At 38.1% G+C, this 19,152-nt stretch overlaps 2 protein-coding genes across 3 annotated transcripts in view; both read right to left on the minus strand.

Moving 5' to 3' along the window:
• Positions 1-1,138: 1,138 nt before the first annotated feature.
• On the minus strand, positions 1,139-10,276 carry LOC107686521 (protein sel-1 homolog 3-like). The gene is given in 22 exon segments (XM_016483557.1): positions 1,139-1,155; positions 1,456-1,546; positions 3,012-3,114; positions 3,233-3,382; positions 3,919-4,018; positions 4,546-4,599; positions 4,602-4,632; positions 4,711-4,774; positions 4,935-5,089; positions 5,537-5,710; positions 6,171-6,233; positions 6,433-6,573; positions 6,884-6,958; positions 7,278-7,293; positions 7,347-7,405; positions 7,548-7,677; positions 7,755-7,816; positions 8,516-8,605; positions 8,843-8,868; positions 8,953-9,074; positions 9,154-9,283; positions 10,174-10,276. Coding segments are annotated over 22 exon segments (1,956 nt in total).
• LOC107686510 (stromal interaction molecule 1-like) overlaps positions 10,066-19,152 on the minus strand; it is a 45,431-nt gene continuing 36,344 nt past the window's right edge. Inside the window, exons 8-13 of one of the 2 annotated variants that reach the window (XM_016483548.1) lie at positions 18,205-18,382; positions 16,627-16,794; positions 16,122-16,222; positions 15,767-15,996; positions 13,725-14,109; positions 10,066-12,538 (exon numbers count right to left, since the gene is read on the minus strand). In XM_016483548.1, the coding sequence (XP_016339034.1) occupies positions 12,022-12,538; positions 13,725-14,109; positions 15,767-15,996; positions 16,122-16,222; positions 16,627-16,794; positions 18,205-18,382 (1,579 nt within the window). In that variant the 3' untranslated portion in view covers positions 10,066-12,021. The remainder of the gene's footprint in view (positions 12,539-13,724; positions 14,110-15,766; positions 15,997-16,121; positions 16,223-16,626; positions 16,795-18,204; positions 18,383-19,152) is intronic. The other variant, XM_016483549.1, reaches the window with a different exon arrangement.

Genomic DNA, 19,152 nt, shown 5'->3' on the forward strand with positions numbered 1-19,152 from the left:
GCTGCAGTCTTTAGCCTCCTTGTTAGTGCGTCTGCCTCCCATGCCGGAGACACACTCGAAACAAGAACGAGGTGTGGCGGTGAGGACCCGGGAGAGGCAGATTACACCGGTCACACGTGGTGCCGTGACCCGGATGGTAGTGAGGTTTAGGGGGGTGGTGAGTGTAACGGAGGCCAGCGAATAAGTGCTGTGCAGGTAAACCTCACTCCCCTGATCTAAAGAGATGCGCTAGAGGCTGCAGTCTTTAGCCTCCTTGTTAGTGCGTCCGGAGACCCACTCGGAGCGAGAACGAGGTGTGGCGGTGAGGACCCGGGAGAGGCAGATTACACCGGTCACACCTTTACTGTCAGTTTTAATCATGTACTTTCACTAAATAACTAATATTAAATATTAATTTATTTAAAAATCTTACTGATCCCAAACTTTCAGTTTGGGATCAGTAAGATCCCAATTAGTAAGATCCCTATTAGATCTATTAAATAAACTAGTATCTTACTTAAAATTAATGTTTGAAAAGTTGCTAGTTCACATCAAATGTCTGTTTTCCTCCCTTTAAATTCCGATACAATCTTAATGTAAAAAAAAAAAGTTAACAAAAGTATACTTCAAAACAACTATAAACTATTAGATCTATTAAATAAACTAGTATCATACTTAAAATTAATGTTTGAAAAGTTGCTAGTTCACATTAAATGTCTGTTTTCCTCCCTTTAAATTCCGATACAATCTTAATGTAAAAAAAAAAAAGAAGTGATCAAACAAATATATTTTTAAAAACGTTTGGAAAAGTTCATCATAACTACCGTGCAAAGCAACATTTGCTAATGCAAAATAATAATAATAAAGCTAACATTTAGTTTGAATTCCTGGGATGGATGAAAAACATACTTGAAAGGCTAAGCACCTCCTTTCACTTACTTTGACTTACACATCAGACTTGCAAGCCCTATTTTGTACTGAAAGTCCCAAATATCTCAAACTCCTCTGGTGCCTTTTAAAGTCATAAACATCATCTAAAGTTCAGCAATTATATATAAAAGCCAGCCGGGGAGAAAGACAGCTCAGAGGCAATTTTTCACTATGACTGAAGACTTTAAAAACTTGTTTCTTTAGCTATTACATTGATTGAATGGTGTGCCTAGTCCAACATATTCCCTGAACAATTTAGAAAAACTATTTAATAAAATATCTTTACATTAGGTATATTGTAAGTTAGCCCAAGCGCACAAACAAAATGCATAAATCATGACGAGGCACCAGAATGGGGGTCTCACAGAAAGCATCACATTATTTGAATGTAAACGCAGTAAGATTACCGTCCCCTGATGATTGGACACTTGACACAGTGGGGTGCACTCCCTCTGTCTGAGGATTAGTCTGCTTTTGGTATTTTAATTAAGCATGAGCTGCGGTGTGTGTTCCCGGGGCCCCGGTGTGGCCATGGGCACATCACACCTGCTGTTTGCATCAGTCTGCACAGAAGCCTGGGGAGTCCTCGCACTCTTTCATTAGACACAGGCAGAATGGCCCTGCTGGGACACCGTACCTCCAAGAGAGGGAAAAATTAGTTTGCCTTGAGACACCGAAGTGGTACAGCCAGAACTCTCAGAAGAAATTACACGTCAGAAACAAGAAGCCGGAAACAGGAATTAAATGTAAAAATATTACTTTATTCAGAACTGTTTATTTTACTTGTCATTTTTTGAAACGCTAATGATTTAAGTGACAAAAATGAGAGAGAAAAACATCTTAAAATGTAACCATTTTAAAAGTACTTGTAGAAAAAGGATCGAAATTCACTCACATTATTTAGTTTAAAGGGATAGTTCACCAAAAAGAAACAAAAATTCTGTCGTCATTTGCTCACCCTCAAGTTGTTCCAGACCTGTATGAGCTTCTTTTTGTTGAACACAAAAGAAGATATTTTGAAGGATGTTGGCAACAGCAGTTGACAGTTGCCATTGACTTCCATAGTATTTGTTTACATGGTAGTCAATGGCTACCATCAACTGATTTGTTACCAACATTCTTCAAAATACCTTCTTTTATGTTCAACAGGAGAAAGAAACTCATACAGGTTTGGAACAACTTGATGGTGAGCAAATGACAGGATTTTCATTTTTGGGTGAACTATCCCTTCCACCTGAATAGAAATTGAATGTATTTTGCTTTATTTTAAAAGAATTATGTAGTTAAATGTTATGTGCTTCTTTTACATGAAATTTCAAGTTATACTTGATTTTGTATATCTTAGCACAAAAATTAGGGTTAAAAATTATTCCTATTAAAAACAGTAAACAAAGGCTTTACATGGAGGAAAACCATATACAATACTGGGAATTGTTTAAAAAATAATTAAGTTATGAAGTAGTTAAAGTTATGTGGTAGATTTCTTTATGATTCCTCCTCGGGTTTGGCTGGAAGCAGATGTTTGGGATGTTTCGTGGAGTGGCATTGTCCTCCATTTAATTAGTCTGAATACAAACGAGTAGTGCGGTCAAGCGATTAATCGCAATTAATCGTTTATATACAAGTTTTTGTTTATATAAAATATGCGTGTGTTCTGTGTATATTTATTATGTATATATAAATACAAAAAAAAAAACGTTTATTTTGGATGCGATTAATCACGATTAATCGTTTGACAGCACTACAAAATACAGAGTTCCAACTGCTGCCGAAACTGTGGCAATGAGATACAGGAACAGAGAAAACATCTGCTTGTGAAAATGTGTCCCTCATTATTAGACAGTCCCAGAGACAAATCATTATTATGTTAACACAGTAACCACAGGAGCTTCCCCATGAGGCGATCATGCAATTATACACTATTAAACAAATTAAACAACAAGGAGTTAATTTAGGCTGTTTTTTTTCTTTTTTTCTTTTTTGTTGTTGACTGACTTGCTTGCTTGCTTTATAATTACATTAAATTGTCCATGCTACAGTACGCTTTTGGTCCAGAAATCCAAAAGTCAATATTTCTACTTTAAAGACAAAAATAAACTGACCTTTATGGCAGTATCCTGATGTAGTTGTAAAGATTGCAGGTGTGCGCTGAACAGTGCCAGTGTGCAGGGCAGGTAGGCATCAGTGCTATTGGTCTCTCCACATCTACGGAAAAGGGGGAGAAAAAGAGCCATGCTGTAATAGGTTGTTAGAACAGTACAACTGAGCCATCTGAAGTGGATAATGGCAGTCTGAATGTTTCATGATTGTGGTGTTGTCTTACCTTTGGTACAGGGTGCTGAGAAGCTTCTGTCTGTCTGTCAAGTGAAGGTGGAGCAAACTGAGCTCAGAAAGCACACCGAACGGCAGAGACTCTCCATTTTGGACAAGCAGGCCAAGATTATACCAACCCTGAGGAGACAGGAAATCAAATCTGAATTCATTGAAATTAAAAAAACAAAACAATAATACAAAAATAAATAAAAAAGACAAAGAAAAACGAAATAAAATAAATTAAAATCCTATTAGAACAAATGCAAATTGTCCATTAGAACAAAATATCGCTTGTAGAAAAATCACAAATAAAACATTCAAATACTTGTTAGAACAAATAAAAATAAACAAGCAAATCTTTTAGAACAAACACAGCTTGCTAGAAGAAATAAAAGTTTGTTTTAGCAAACAAAAGAGCTTTAAAGAACAAATTAACTACACCGTTTTTAAAAGAAACAAATATCACTTGTTAGAACAAATAAACAGAAACAAACAAAAACTAACAAACTAAGACAAAGCTTGTTAGAACAAAAACAAATAAATATAGCTTGTCAGAATAACTAAACAAATAAACAAACATACATTGTTCAACAAACAAATAAATGACTTAGCTTATGTTTAATTTTTTTTTCAAATAATGACTTGAGATTACTCATTTATTAAATAATTACGATTCCTGATCATTCAAAGTTAGACTTCAGTCCATCTGTTTGCTTGTACATCTCTGCTGCATCAAAAAACTCTTTTGTGCCCAAAGCCTGTTCACCATAGAACAGATCTCCCATTCTGATCAAAGCTGAGAGGGAAACAGACATCCATCACCACATGCAGAGACTCCAGCTTAAGCTACAGGGAGCTTGAGAAAGAGCACACGTACTGATGCAGGACATCGAGTCAAACCTCAGGTGCCCTTCATGACGAGCATTTCAGTTGACTATGAAGATATATGACTGCCACTCTGTATCCCACATTAAATTACATTAATGTTATATTCTACTGCAGCATTTGTCAACCTTTTCAGATGTAATATAAAAGATTAGACCCTAACATGAAAATCGAAAATTTTAAACTAGAAGTAAATAAAATGAAAAAAAATAATACAAATACAAATATAAAAATAAATAAAAAAATTAATTAATTGCTTTTCCCATTCAATTCATAAAAATATGTATTTGAAAAAAAATAAAATAAACAAAAATACTTTCCTATAAAGTTCTTTACATTTTATATTTGTTATAACTTTTTTATTTAAAAAAGGGATATACAATAAATTTTTTACTACCATTTTAATTCATATTTTAGTCTTAGATTTGTTGAAATTACCGTACGGAGCCGGATCTTGAGCCTTTATCGACATGTTATAGTATCTTAACATGTCACCAGCGCTGGATCCAAAGAGATATAAAATATCTGTCAAAGCCAATCGAGTGAACATGTTCATCTGAATCTAAAGCACGTGTTTAGAATGGACTCACACAGGTATGCCACATTAAACTGAGCTGCTTCAAATCCACTCTCTGCAGCACTCAGATAATAAATCAAAGACATGATCCTGCAACAATGAGAGAGAGAGAGAGAGAGAGAGAGGACAAAATTTTGCAACATCCTTTTATAATGTAAATGAAATCTAAAAGGACATTCATGTTGTAATTTAATATTATGAGAATTCTAGATTAATATAACTCTGTGGCCACTCAAACTGAAAGGTTTACCAGTCTCCTTTGAAATAGGCATTCAGTCCGTTCCTCAAGACTGTTCCCAGATATCCTTGGCCGAGAATCCCATGAATCCAAATATCAGCCAGCTCAATGCCACCATGTAAGTGTCCTCTCTGGGCTGACTTTAAATAGTACTTATATGCCTTAAACTGATGAACAAGCAAAGTCATAGTTAAAGAAACTCTTTATTAGGTTAATAAGAGGTTTAAAGCACATAAGCATGTGAGTGTTTACCTGGTCGGCAGGTTGTCCAGGATTGAGGCCCTGAGAGTAGAAAACTCCCAGATTCATGGCAGCTTCAGGGTGCCGCCACAGAAGAAATACTGAATCTTTTTAACAACTAGGGGATTTTGGATAGCAGGGGCATCATGCCCATTTACACTAAGTGAACATGTGCACACTCAGATTTTTGAACCAAATACGATAAGTTGCATGATGCTCGTGAAGGGTTGATAAAGCTTGGTTTTATATCTACATAAAAAAACTTTAAATAGTACTTATATGCCTTAAACTGATGAACAAGCAAAGTCATAGTTAAAGAAACTCTTTATTAGGTTAATAAGAGGTTTAAAGCACATAAGCATGTGAGTGTTTACCTGGTCGGCAGGTTGTCCAGGATTGAGGCCCTGAGAGTAGAAAACTCCCAGATTCATGGCAGCTTCAGGGTGCCCTTTGTCATCAGCTTCTTCCCACAGATGTACGGCCTTCTCGTAATCCTTCTCATACTGCTCATAGTACCAGCCCAGAGCAGTGACAGCGGGAACGGACCCCTGCGGGATGTAAAAATCACTTACAGGTCGTGGATTGAGTGGAAAACAGTCAATATGTAAGTAAAAACAATGAAATAGATGAGCATCCACTAAATCAGTTACATAAATTAACAGCGTTTGCACTTGCATTCAATAATCAAACTATGTTTATTTGTTACCTCATAAGTATTAAAGCCAAAATACTTCAAGATGAGAGGTAATTAACAAAAATAAACCATAAACAATCATATACACGAGGACTGAACTAGAGGTGTTCAGTCTCTAAAAATCCACAAATATTACCATCCACATATGAGAAATCTAGTCATAAAAATTTAAAAGGCAACTATATATGTATAAAGACCTTTATTATGTAAAATATTATTTAAAACAAACCCCCTAACACAACCTTCCAGCCCTTACCCCAGTTTAAAAACCCCTGGTTTTAAACAAATATTTATGCAAAACTTGCTAGATGTACCTGATCTATTGCTTTCTTCGGGAATATCACAGCTCTCTGAACATCTTTTGGAATTCCTTGGCCCTGTTAATACAAGATAATATGATCTTTAATATGATTGATCTCCTCTAACCTTTCTCTTAAGCAATATTCACTTCAAATGCTTTGCAAGACTGCCCTCTGCTGGCCACATCAGATATTCTTTATTAACCATGGCACAATGAAACATCAGAATCAATGATTCAGGATTGCATATAAGAGCAAAGACACAAAGGATCCTGACCGTAAGGAGCACAATGGCGTAGTTGTACATGGACACAGGGTCATGGAGTTTGTTGGCCCCTCTCTCATAGTGTTTCACTGCTGTCTGAATGTCTGGAGACACTCCTTGCTGACCCCAGAATAACATACGTCCCATTGCTTGCTAAAGAAAAATGTATAATTAAATAAAACTACCATTTAAAAATTTGGGGTCAGAAATATTAATCAGCACAACTGTTTTCAACATTAATACACATCATAAGAAATACTTATTTTGCGACAAAATCAGCATAGAATGATTTCTGTAAATAAATTACATTTTAAAATATATTAAAATGGAAAACTGTTATTTTTGAACTGTAATATTTAATTCTATCACAACTTAATATATTAGTACAGTGGAATAACATAAAAATTGAACATTCTGTGCATTTTATTTATTTATTTTTTTTGCTGGATGCGAGTTTTAGTACCTCGGCTTCAGCCACTCCACTTCTAGCCTGCAGCTTTGGCCAGTGAAACAGATCATCATTTTCATTGGTTTGGGCCTTAACGTATTAACTCAACAAAAGTCTGCGGAGAAGATGAAATGTTATTCAGACAGCCGTTGAAATTGCTTTGAACAACAAATCATTAAATTTAAGGGTTACATGTAAGAGTTTTTATGCGAATTTAATTTCATAATGACCTTCAATAGGTCTTAAATTTGATACCAAATTAGCTGTAAAGGAAATGCAGCACATTCAGACAAAAAGACATTTTCAATGTTTTGCTGTGTCTCAAAGCCTCATTTGTATCTCTAAATCCTGTATTAAAACTGGAAACTGAAATTGTATTTATCCCCTATAAATGCAGGATGAAGTTTACAGAGCCTCTAATGGGACTTGGTGATGGAAAAAATGAGATGGGAGGAAAATGCTTTTGCATTCTCAAGACTGGAGCCATCCGGTTATGTTCATTTTTGATATTACAGGAGGAAGGTGAATCTTAGCCTGTGAAGACGTAAAATATCACTATGCTTAGTCCGAATTTATATTGAGCAATGCCAAAACCATAGGATTGATTCCCAGTGAATGCATATACTAAATATAAATTTATAATAACACAATATTACAAAATCCTACCGTATCCTTCCTGGTCAGCTGGGAGCCCCTGTATACGATAGTATGTAGCTGGTCCATAATATCCTTCAATGCCTCGTATGAATTTACCTCCACCATTCACAAAATAGCCATGTGTGTCATCCAACATGACGTTCTTGCCAAATCTGCCCAAAACAGCAGTGCTTTCTTAAAGCAACGATAGTGACATTTACGTTTTACTGCTTTAAATGAAGATTCTTACATGTGCTCAGCTGTGCTAACAAATTTCTGCTGTCCTTCCATACATGCAATAGAAATTTTCACCTACAGGAGAGGGAAATATGAGAACATGAGTTTCAAAACTGGATCAATTTGCACTAGAACATTGAATAAAACTACAGAAGTGTATGCATATTATTGTAACTGAGCATTTCCCTTAGCCACAAATTATATGGGCAAAAGTCTGTGCTGCCAAATATTGCATCTCATTTGCCAACAAGCCAGGCCACTTCTGTGCTCAAATGCAATATTTATCAGACATTTTGTTTAGGCCCACTTTAAACCAAATAAATATTTACATGCATACAGAAATATGTTTTCATTTCAACATGTTCTGGAATAAATGCTGCATTATATTTGAAAAAATGCCGTAGCTATATTCTTTTTTCATATGCATAAAATACGATTATTTTTTTTAAATATACTACCCACTTGGATTTTTAAAATTATTACAAATAAATAAATAAACAACAAAGTTTGGCTCCAGTTTCATTCTCATGCTGCTTTCCACAATTTCTCATTGTAAATGCGCCTTTATTTATTTGCTAACATTTTCTCATACATATCTACATTATAAATCCATTGGAGCCTATGGGATGTCTCAAACTGTAAGTTTCTTTAAAAATAAGCACGTTCTAAAACTCCCAATCTGAGAACCAAACCTGTGGCCTTTGTGCACCAACCTATCATGCAATGATATGAGATCATTAAACATGTATGAGTCCAAATACTAGTCTCTCTCACCACACGCCCCAGAATCTCCAGGCTGATATGACACCACTGATAAAGAGGAACCTTAAAAGGTGAAAGGAATGCTGATGAGTGACCGGTGTTCTGACGATTTGTGCTACCCTGTCAGATTTTGCTACCTCCCATTAAAACAGATGGTAGCATAATTCAATAGCGAAAAGTGCTACCTATCAGATTTTGCTTCCAGCATGATATTAATAAGGTGTGAGGCTTTATTAACATGTACACCTACCCCAACCCTAAACCTACCCTTACAGTAGGATAAATACAGTGTTGGTAGCATAATCTGATAGGTATCATTATTTGTCAGAACACCAGAACTCCATGCACCTGGGCATGAATCTTACCTGAACGAATTGGACAAAAGTGAATTCTGTAAGTGATAAAAAACAGAAATGAGTGAAAGTGGTCTGAGCGGTTCACAGCCTTACCAGTGTCAGTGAGGAATATTGTAGGAGTGGCATAATTATTTTCAGCGTCAATATTGTGGAGCAGAAGTCCACACAAATGGTTACTGCAAGGTTTCTCCACCAAAACCCAAAACGAAATAGCAAAGTCCAAACCATGAATCAAAGTTATTCTGTGATTTAAAATAAGCTTTGCTGCCAAATAAGTACAAATGCAGAAGCTCTCACCAGGGATAATAGATGGATTTGACTCTCAGCCCTTCCAAAACTTCCTTTCTGAATGGCTGGAGGGTTTTGATGATGCTGTAACATTCACCAGTAGAAGCATAAATTGTGGAAAGAAGCGATGCCACCTCTTAAAAGAACAGAGTGAAAACTTGTGAGAAAAATGTAGGCCTATTACATGCACTTTTTATGATTAAACTTGCAAATAAAAACACCCAAAAAAGGCAATCATTGTATTGTATTGCAATTTTACTTGTTGCACCACAGCCGCATCAAGGACCGTTGCAGAGCAGGATTTCATGTGATCAAATGCCAAAGCAGCCACCCAAGCACGCCAACAGGCCCGGAATAACATCCTGTTTGAGCTGCAGGTGTAAGTGTTTAAGCAAACAGAACGGAGGAGTTTAACGCAAATCTTGCATAGCTCATGAATAATTACTCTCAGGTTAAGCGCTGTATAAGATGCTGGACAACTGCAATTAGCATTGGAATGTACAAGTGAGGCTTCAAGTACATGTGTAATATATTAATAAACACCCAATGCAGTTTTAAAATTATGCTATAACTGTGCCCTGCGCAGATATGCCAATGAATGCTGTGCATTTCAGAATTAGCTCAGTTTCAAGTTATTTTTTATTAAATTAGCCACACCCACAGGAAGTTGAATTGGAATAACAGCAAGTGGCATTGAAATTCAGTAGGTAACAGCATTCTGGGTAATAAAGTGTTTCTACACGTGTCCCCCTATTCATATAAATACATAAATAATGTACATATTTACATATGTGACATTGCAAACAGATCTATCTACCGATCGATGGATTGAGATAGATAGATAGTATAAAATTTTGAGGGGCTACTGCATATGTTAATAGGGAAAAAACAATATGGAATAATGGAAATCTCAGTCTTTTAAAACCATTTTTATTGCTTTCATGCAGGAGTGCCATAGAATTTGAAGACTACAGTTTTGAACATTACAGAAGATGCAAAATTATATTTTTTACTTTGTCTCTCCACCTCTCTGTACAGTATAGGCATAAATAGCTAAAATGGAGAAGTGAACAGGAATATCTAAATGGGGAACAGAGTCTAAAACAGCTCCCATCTCTCCCCTGTCCATGTTTGAGAACTGGTGTTGAGAACATGCATCAACACAGTGACGTGCAGTTTACTGGACTGGACTGACGCGCGCACACTGACAAGAGCTTCGTGCAAAAGAGGTACAGATGAAACAAATACATCTGCACAGTTGTATACCTGTTAAAGACTGACTGGTTGATATACATTTGGATGTGGTCTTGTACCATCTTTCACAAAAGAAATTATAGAAACAGGCGATGTTTCGTGCAGCGCTGCTTTGGTTTGCCTCCAGGTATACGTTGGACCTTCAAAGCCTGTGGGTAAAAACTATAAAAATGCATAGTGACATCCCTCACCAAGCCTTTTGATTCTTAATCCCCTCTCTTTTCAGAAAGTGTGCTTGTAATTTTCAGTGCTCTGGGATAAAAGACATGTATCTTAGTGAACATCATGTAAACCATAAGAAGACGAGAGACTGGTCTCCACTTCCTCTGAAAATGCAGTGGTAAAATCCATCTGCCCGAACATCTGACCATTTAAAGGCAAGTCACTCCATTATAACAGCAATTGCGTGTGGCCTTAAAATTATATAAAAGAGCACCTGAAATCTAGGATTTTAATTTTTGTGGGTCAAAGGAATATGACCTAATTCAGCAGAACAGAATATATCCAATCTCTCTTTCAAACATGTCAGAAGTAGTAAATGTAGACACCCCACCCTTCCACCACAATTTGGACAATCTGCACCTCTATAGAAAACCTATTTAAGATCAGATCTCAGATCAGTGGTCTAACAAAACTGAAATATAACCTTCGGGAAGTATATACATTTTCTAGACGGTGACTTTAGTTTGGCACTTTGAAGATGGCAAGATCTGCTAAAGCTGTAATTACTCTGTGTAATTTGAACAAATTAAGGTATGCATTCACCTTACATTTTATTTCTTGTGTTTTCTTGGGAACTTGTTTGGATGATGTCATTAGAAACAGTCAGCGAACAGGGCATGGTTAAGCGTAAATGCTCAAAAAACATTAATGTGCATGTTCATAAACCACCTTGTATTTTCTAAATGATTTGGAATTATCGACAATGATCAATTATTCTAATCGCGTAATTCTTCACCATACTAGAAATCCCTGAAACCTTAGAGATACGTTCAGTGTCTTGGTTTGTGTAAATTCCAGCATATTCTAAATTTTCTTTACAAAACCGACACATCAACATTTAGAAATAGTGCAACATATTTTAGGGGAGTTTCACACTGATAGTTCAGCCCTTTTACAGTTTCTCTGACCATTGACAAACACTTATCGAAGAGTACCATTAAACGTTCAGCTGACAATTCATTTTAACTTGAAAGACAAAGGAGTGTGCAGATAGAAACGAAAGAAACAGGCTGTTTCGCGTTTTAAGCAAAGGGGAACAAGAACCAAGCAAACATCTAGGAGCATTCAAAGTTCAATCAAACAAAGGCGAAGACATGCAAACTGATACGGATTATACAAGGAAAGAAAAGTCCATCAGAGGGAAGATTCCTTTGAAAGTCTGGCACTGTCTCCTGCTGAATAAGTAATGTGTTCCCAAAAAATAGTCCATCCCATTCCCACCCTCCCCCAAAATCATGCTTGTTCCCAAGTGTTCCTCTGAAAAAGCAAACATTTCTATAAAGACCTCGGAAAGGTGTCTGGTGGTGCCGTAACTTCTGACCAGAAGGGGGAAAAAAATAAACATTTATATTAACAACACGACAAAAAGAACTGTAAGGGGAAAACAAAACAGTTGTCTTATTTCTTCTGTTTTTTGAAGATCTTGAAGGTATGTTTCTTGCGACTGGCAGCAGAGTCAGTGTCTTCACCTGTGGAGCCACTGTCCTCCTCTAGGGGGCTCTTTTTCGAGGAGATCTGGGGTATGCGGTTTCCGGCCTTCCCCCCAGTCAGTCCAGTCGGGGACGGCGTATCGGGTTCAGTGGAGTTTGGGCTTAAGGAGCGTGAGGATTCCGACATGGACATCACCGCTTGGGAGCCGTGGATCTCGCTCATACTGGCGGATTTCTCTATGCCATACACCTTCTTCATTAATATGGGACTATCAGAACCTCCATCGGGAGATGCCCCCCCATCGTGAACTCTGTTGCCTCCGTTGTGGGTGTGGGAGTGAGCTCCCTCTTCAGAGCGTGAATGGGGGCCATGCAGGAGCGAAGTGGGCTTCACAGGGAAGCCTTTGGAACTGTAGGACAGGCGTAGCTGCTCGCCAGTCTGGGATATACACAAGGAGGAATCAGAGTCGGAGCGATTCAAGTCCCTGTGAATGAAAATAGAGAAATTAGCATCAAGAAATGAGTGAGATAGCAGACTAATCCTAAATAACCAAGACAACATGCTGGCTATATGTAAGGCGACACTGCATTTACTGCTACCTGAACTTCGAGTTAAGCCCGCAATAAAAGCAACATTTCCAACCTTCCAATGTTGTCTAAACTGAAGCACAACATGCCAAGGCTTAACGACTCAGTGCTAGAAAAGTACAAGCTAACAGAGCAGGGGTGTCCAAGTCTGCTCCTGCTTTCAAGCAGATGTACTGGTGCATGTTGGACCTAAACTCTACAAGAAGGTGGTCCTCCAGGAACAGGATTGGACAGCCCTGATATAGGGTTGTGGCTAGAAGGGATACAGCTATGGCAGGAAGTGATGCAAAATCTCACCATAAAATAAATTAAATTTGCCACCTATCACATTGTTTTATTAACATCTACACCTACCCAAACCCTAAACCTACCCTTACAATAATGCAAATACAGTAATTGTTGTTCAGCATGATAAAAATGATGCAATATCGATGTGCGCATGCCCAGTAAGCCCTGGTGCCCGTAGCTGTATCCCTTCTAGCCTCAACCCTAACATAGAGACACCCAACATCAAGGGTGTCCAGTCCTGCTCCTGGAAGGCCACTGTCCTGCAGAGTTTAGCACCAATCCCAAATAAGCACACGTGAACAAGCTAATCAAGGTCTTCAGCACTTTTAGAAACTTCCAGGCAGGTGCATTGGGGTAAGTTCAAGCTAACTAAGACTCTTCAAGTCCAAGTCCAAATCCAGTCCCAGTTTAATTAAAGTTGAAAGTAAAGTCTGCAGGACCCTGGCACTCCAGGACTGGAGTTGAAGAGCCCTGAGCTACACTCTGCAGGATGTTAGCCACCCCTGCACAACATGGTCAATTCAGGCATGCAGGTGTGAGAATTGGTTCAAAGTAGGGGACAAACATTGCAAAAACAGATTAAGCAACGAGGTAGAACGTCACAGGAAGTTGCACAGCCAAGTTGCAAGTCACAGTGTCATGAACTGTAGTGAGTATAGCCAATTACAGCAACAAACCCCACAAGTAGTGGTTCACCAGAAAGTGTGAAAGTGGTCCTGTTAAATGTTTTGGACTAAATGCCAGGATCATGCCAGGTGAGAAGCACAAATCAAGCACAACAGAATGAAGTGATACCCATCGCTGCCGCAATGGCGGGGGCGCTCTGGGCTGGCATCATAGGGGAGGTCTGGGATGGTGTCCATAGGCAGGAAATGTGAAGAGTGATAGTGGGATGCATGAGGGACAGTAGCGACGGAAGAGCAGTGGGGAGCGTGGGATGAGGCAGCGGAGTAGATAGCAGGATGAGACACTGCTGAGGAAAGAGGAGGCAGTCCCAGAGAGTCAAACTGCCCAAAGGATTGGCTGCGTGCCTGGCGTAGCACCGTCCTAGACCTGGACGAGTACAAGCTACCCTCCCCTTCCTGCCCACCAAGTGCGAGGCAACTCTCTACCAACCTCTGCGAACCCAGGGACAGCTGCGGGTCAATGTGCCGTTGTCGGAGTGACATCATACTGGGAGCTGTAGGGGCACAAAACAATAAGGTCACTCAGAGAAATTACTCAAAGCATGCAGACACTGTAATAACATTGGGTGATGGGTGGCAAACTGGAAAAGGTGAAACAGGAAACTTTGAGACTAAGGTGCGAAGAAGGAAAAATGTACATGTGTACAGTCTCAGTGGCTTTTCTCAAAAATAGACACAATAACTAAGTCGTGGAGCAGTTTGGACCCTAACCATCCCTTTAATGCATTTCTTCTCATCACATTTCCTGTTTCTATCCATCAGGAATTGATTGGATCGTGAAAAACAAAAGGGATTGGTGATGTCAGTTGATAAGGAAAATCATATCAGGTGATTACTATATTTTGATTAAATATCTTAATACTTCTACTTTATACTTAACTCTAATTGTTTATGATAAGACCAGGAATGTGTGCTAAGGAAGTAAAAAAAGGTCTATTTTAATTTGATATTGACTCCAAGCTTATTAAGTTGCACAAAACGTAAAACAGTATCATGTAAGGATCGACTTGCAAGTCTGAACTTAACTGTGATAAACAGATTAGAAAACAATACAAGCTAAGAGAGGTCATGCATTTCAGAGTAAACCATTTCACAGCTGTGGACAAGAACAAGATTGAGATGTGTAGACTCGGAGTGTTTCTTTCGGTTCAGTTTCCCTTTGTAGTAGCTAGGGTTATGGGCAGCATATGGCTTTAAAGGAGAGAGGTTCAGGAAAACAAGAGGAAGTAAGAGGAGTGGTTGGAGTGAAGGGCATGGTAGTTTAGCCCACCAGAGTACTTCCAAAATGACTGGCAATCCAAATTCAATAACCAGAGATCACTTGCTCGGCAGCCCATTTGCCACGCTGCATCTGGAGGGGGCAAGGGCAAGGGTAGGGGTGCAACTGTTAATAACTGTACTACTAAGACAGTGCTGCAAGAACAGACCTCTACTTTTTGGCAATGATTTGCTCAATTTAAACACTTAAAGGATTTGTATAAATCCTTGAGCCAACAAGTTCTAATATTAAAATAGCTATGAAAATTAACTATTTGTTAAAACAGCAAGTAAGATATATTGTGGAAAGACAGATCAGCAATACAAATTTCAAAATTAATACATTTTACCCAATAAACACCAATTTTATTTAATGTTTTGTACCTGGGAAAACAACTATTTTCTTAGAGCTTGTTTGATAACATTATTTCACACATCACAATTATTACAATCCACAACAACAACTTCAGATTTCGACTTCAGACTTGTACTGGACCTCTAATCTTAACTCGCATATGGAACGGTTTCTTCTGGCCTACTCAGTAACCCTCCATCAAATTTAATATGATAAACTGAAAATAAAAAAAGAGTGTACAAAGAGTGCATAGTTGCTATATCAGAAACATATGACAGCAATGTGCAAAGCAGATCTTGAAGTACTCCTCTCTGTGTAATACAAATCTGTAGATGGGGGGAAAACAATCCAGCAGAAAGCATATATAAGAAGTGTGCAAACACGCTCGGTGCATACAACCATTTCTGACAGAGCTTGCGCACAGACAATCTAAATAGCTCAAACCTAGGGATTTTTAGATTTGGTCAAAAGGCCACGAGGTCTTTGCTGGCCTTTGGCTGACAGGGGCTTATCCCCATCGCTGTCTGGCAAGTCCTTACATTGGAGTGTTCCTGGTGCCACTATGTCCTCGTCCATGTCATCCATGTCGTCGGACATTAAGTGCTGGGGTGTGCCGCGGCCGCCCATGAAGCTGGGGTCCAGGTTGAGGGCAGAGGCCAGAGAGGGCAGGCCTGGGTTATTGACCAGCGTGAAGCCTGTTAAGATCTCAATCTGCTGCCAACGATGGAGTCTCTCTCTCAGAGCTGCTGTTACCTCACCCAGAGCTTGCCTTGACAGAAAGAGATTAAAGGCAATATACGTGTTAAAGGGTTCATTTTTTTTTCTAATAATTGGCTTTATTTCTATTTTTTAAATTAGCATTCAAAAATATTGAGAAATGTTTATGTGACTTACTTGGCTGAAAGTATTTTGTGATCCACATCATCCAGTGAGGAACTATGTGCCACATGGAACGTCCCAAATAAAGTATTTCTCTTCTTCTTAATCTTTTCTGCCTAAAAAAAAAGAAGAAAAAGTCAATTTTTTTTTAAAGAAAATTATTATTATATAATTTATTGTATTATAAATACATCTACTTATCTCACAAATCTATTAAAAGTTTTGTTTAACCAAATCATAAGATTTTTGTTAATTTTTTTAATAAGAGTCTAGCATCCTAAACCTTACATTACAAAAAAATAATCTATTTTCTGATATTAAAATATATACTTATTTGACTATCATTATTAGTAGTATTCTATTATCATCTTAAAACATTAAAACATTTTTTAAAAAGACAGTTTTTATCATCACATTCTAGGGTTGTACTACAACAAAGTTGCACTGTCATTAATAATCTAAATGTGTTTACCATTGTTCCATCTTAGCTAAATGAATGACTGCGACAAATGCTGCTTACCCCCTCTTTGGCCACCTGCAGCTGTCTCTCTGCGTTCTGTTTTTTGATGTTGTAGTACTGCACCTCCACCTCATGAGTGAGCTGCAGCCATTTCTGCAGGGCATTAGGAGGAGACCAGCTACTGCGAGACTCCAGCTCCTTCTCTGCCTTCTTCAGGGCCATAACCACCTGCAGGGGTCACCAGAGACACATCAGATCAGAGTACAAAGCAAAGGAGATCGTCAAGCAAACCTCACAAGGCTGCTTTCAGACGCGAGCACTTTTTAATCAATTAAGAAATCGCTCTTATCAGCTCATTAATAAAAATACTATTACAGTTTTTATTCTGGTTTCGTTAAAGTTTTAATTTTGTCAGGTTTCTGTGGGTTTTTTATGTCTATATAGTTTTTGGTCATTTTTATTTCTGTTTTAGTCATTTTAGTACTTCAAGTTAAACTAAACAATACTGAGAAATACAGGTGCATCTCAATAAATTAGAATGTCGTGGAAAAGTTAATTTATTTCAGTAATTCAACTCGGCAGTTAACTTAAGTTGTATTATTTTTGTTCAGTTACTGTTTATTTTATTTCATTTAACATTTTTTTAATGGTTTTAGTTTAGTTAACAATAACCTTGCCACACAGAACCCTACGAGATCGGTAAATGCCGCAAAATAACAACCCATCACTTGGATACTGAAATTGCAACATAGTATTTAACCTTTTAACTTCTTCTATTTATCCCATAATTTGCATATGTGATTAGGACAATTAGCTCATTTACATGACTCATGAATGACTCATTTGGCAAGCTAATGAGAATAAACAGCATAAATTTCACCACCTAAAACATTTTGCTACAACAAGATGCAAATTAATTAGACACAGATAAGCTTTACACCCCAATCTAACCTTACTAGGATAAACACAATTAATCAACTCCTCCAGGCTCCATTATAGCAGTAAATAAACAGATCTCATCCAATAAGGGCCTAGGGGAGTGGGCTGAGGGGTCGGAGAGCCGAAAGACCCCTTTTCTTATAGAACAGCGCTAATGAGCTTCAAACCCACAGAGATTTGTACCGCCCTCTGACCCAGAATACCCACTTAGCGCCAGGGTTTTAATAGGCCAACATGAAAACAAACAATTCATCCAATTACATCCAGAGATGCCACTTGTGGATTTCATACATATAGAAACCTGAAATACAGGTTGAATAATATAGATAATATACATATACTGAAACCTTATACGGTCACAGAAAGAACCAATGGCTGTCCTTGACACATTGGAGCTTGTTACAATTCCGTGATCAGCTTCTGCAAAGATTTTTCCCCAGATCTGAAGTATTAAACTGCCCCTTATGCAACAGCACTGCGGTAATTGCTGAGTAAAGTAGGCCACAGCGTGGTGGTACACTGGATACTGCACTGGGAAGATACTCAAACTTCATCAGTACAGGAAATAATTTTGTTGATAACCTTTTAGATCATCTTGCAAGCATTTCCACCTACTTCCTGACCAAATTAGAATCAAGATATGGGCAGTATTGCAGAACCACACTTGAACATCTTGCATATTTATTAGGGGAATTTCACCTGCTCCAGCTCCTCCTCTGCATATTTCTGTCGGCTCAGCTCGTTCTCAGTTCCCTCTCGGAGCCCCTTCAGTCTCTGCGCTTCTTGTTTGGCAGCATTGATCTCATCCCTTAGCTTCTGCTCCAAGTTTACCTTCTCCACCTCCACTGAACGGTGTTCCTCCTGAGCAATCTGCAGCCTGCGAGAAGGCAACATAAATCACACAGAATAAGTCGCAGAACACTAGTGTTACATTCTGCCAGTACAAAATGTTTTCAAGAGATTTATTTTGCTTGACCGCAGTGCAAAAGTCAAGAAAACTTAGCCAGCAGGGTAAAATCAACAACTTTAGAATCAAGCAGAAGTCAAATGTTTGTTTTAGCAGTGGGCTGAATGAAATACAGGTGGCAAAGCATTTCTACTAATGCTAGGCACTCACCTAACAAGGCTCGCTTTAGGGTGAAAAGTTAAACTTTGCAATTAATATTCATGAACCAAGCCATGCCTGGCAAAGGTGCACTAGAAGACATGAACATACAAGTCATAAAAATGTGCATTTTTATGGGATTACATCTCTGCCACAATTCTGCACGTGAAAGATCATATTTTGAGCTCGCAAAAGTGCGTTTTGCTGCCTTGACAACCAATCACAACATTCCTTGCGATGTTAGATGTCTTAGAAACATTGCCAAGTTACGAAACATGATACCTGTTTCTGATGCAGAAAAGCTAGTTCATGCATTTACCTCGACAGCAGAAGAGGAAAAATATAGTACATGCATAATTATTATGCAAGTTGATATTCGGATCATATTTTTTTCCAAGCACATTTTACCAATTCCAAACGACATCAATCTTACGTTTACTGCAAAATAATTAGGAATTAAGTTGAAAAATTAGGTGTGAAATCACCAGGAACCATTTAGTCTCCAGCGCCACCATTTTCCAGAACTGCAACCTACCTGGAGT

Source organism: Sinocyclocheilus anshuiensis, unplaced genomic scaffold (assembly GCF_001515605.1).
Source record: "Sinocyclocheilus anshuiensis isolate Anshui unplaced genomic scaffold, SAMN03320099.WGS_v1.1 scaffold1146, whole genome shotgun sequence".
In the NCBI taxonomy this organism is placed as follows: Eukaryota; Metazoa; Chordata; class Actinopteri; order Cypriniformes; family Cyprinidae; genus Sinocyclocheilus; species Sinocyclocheilus anshuiensis.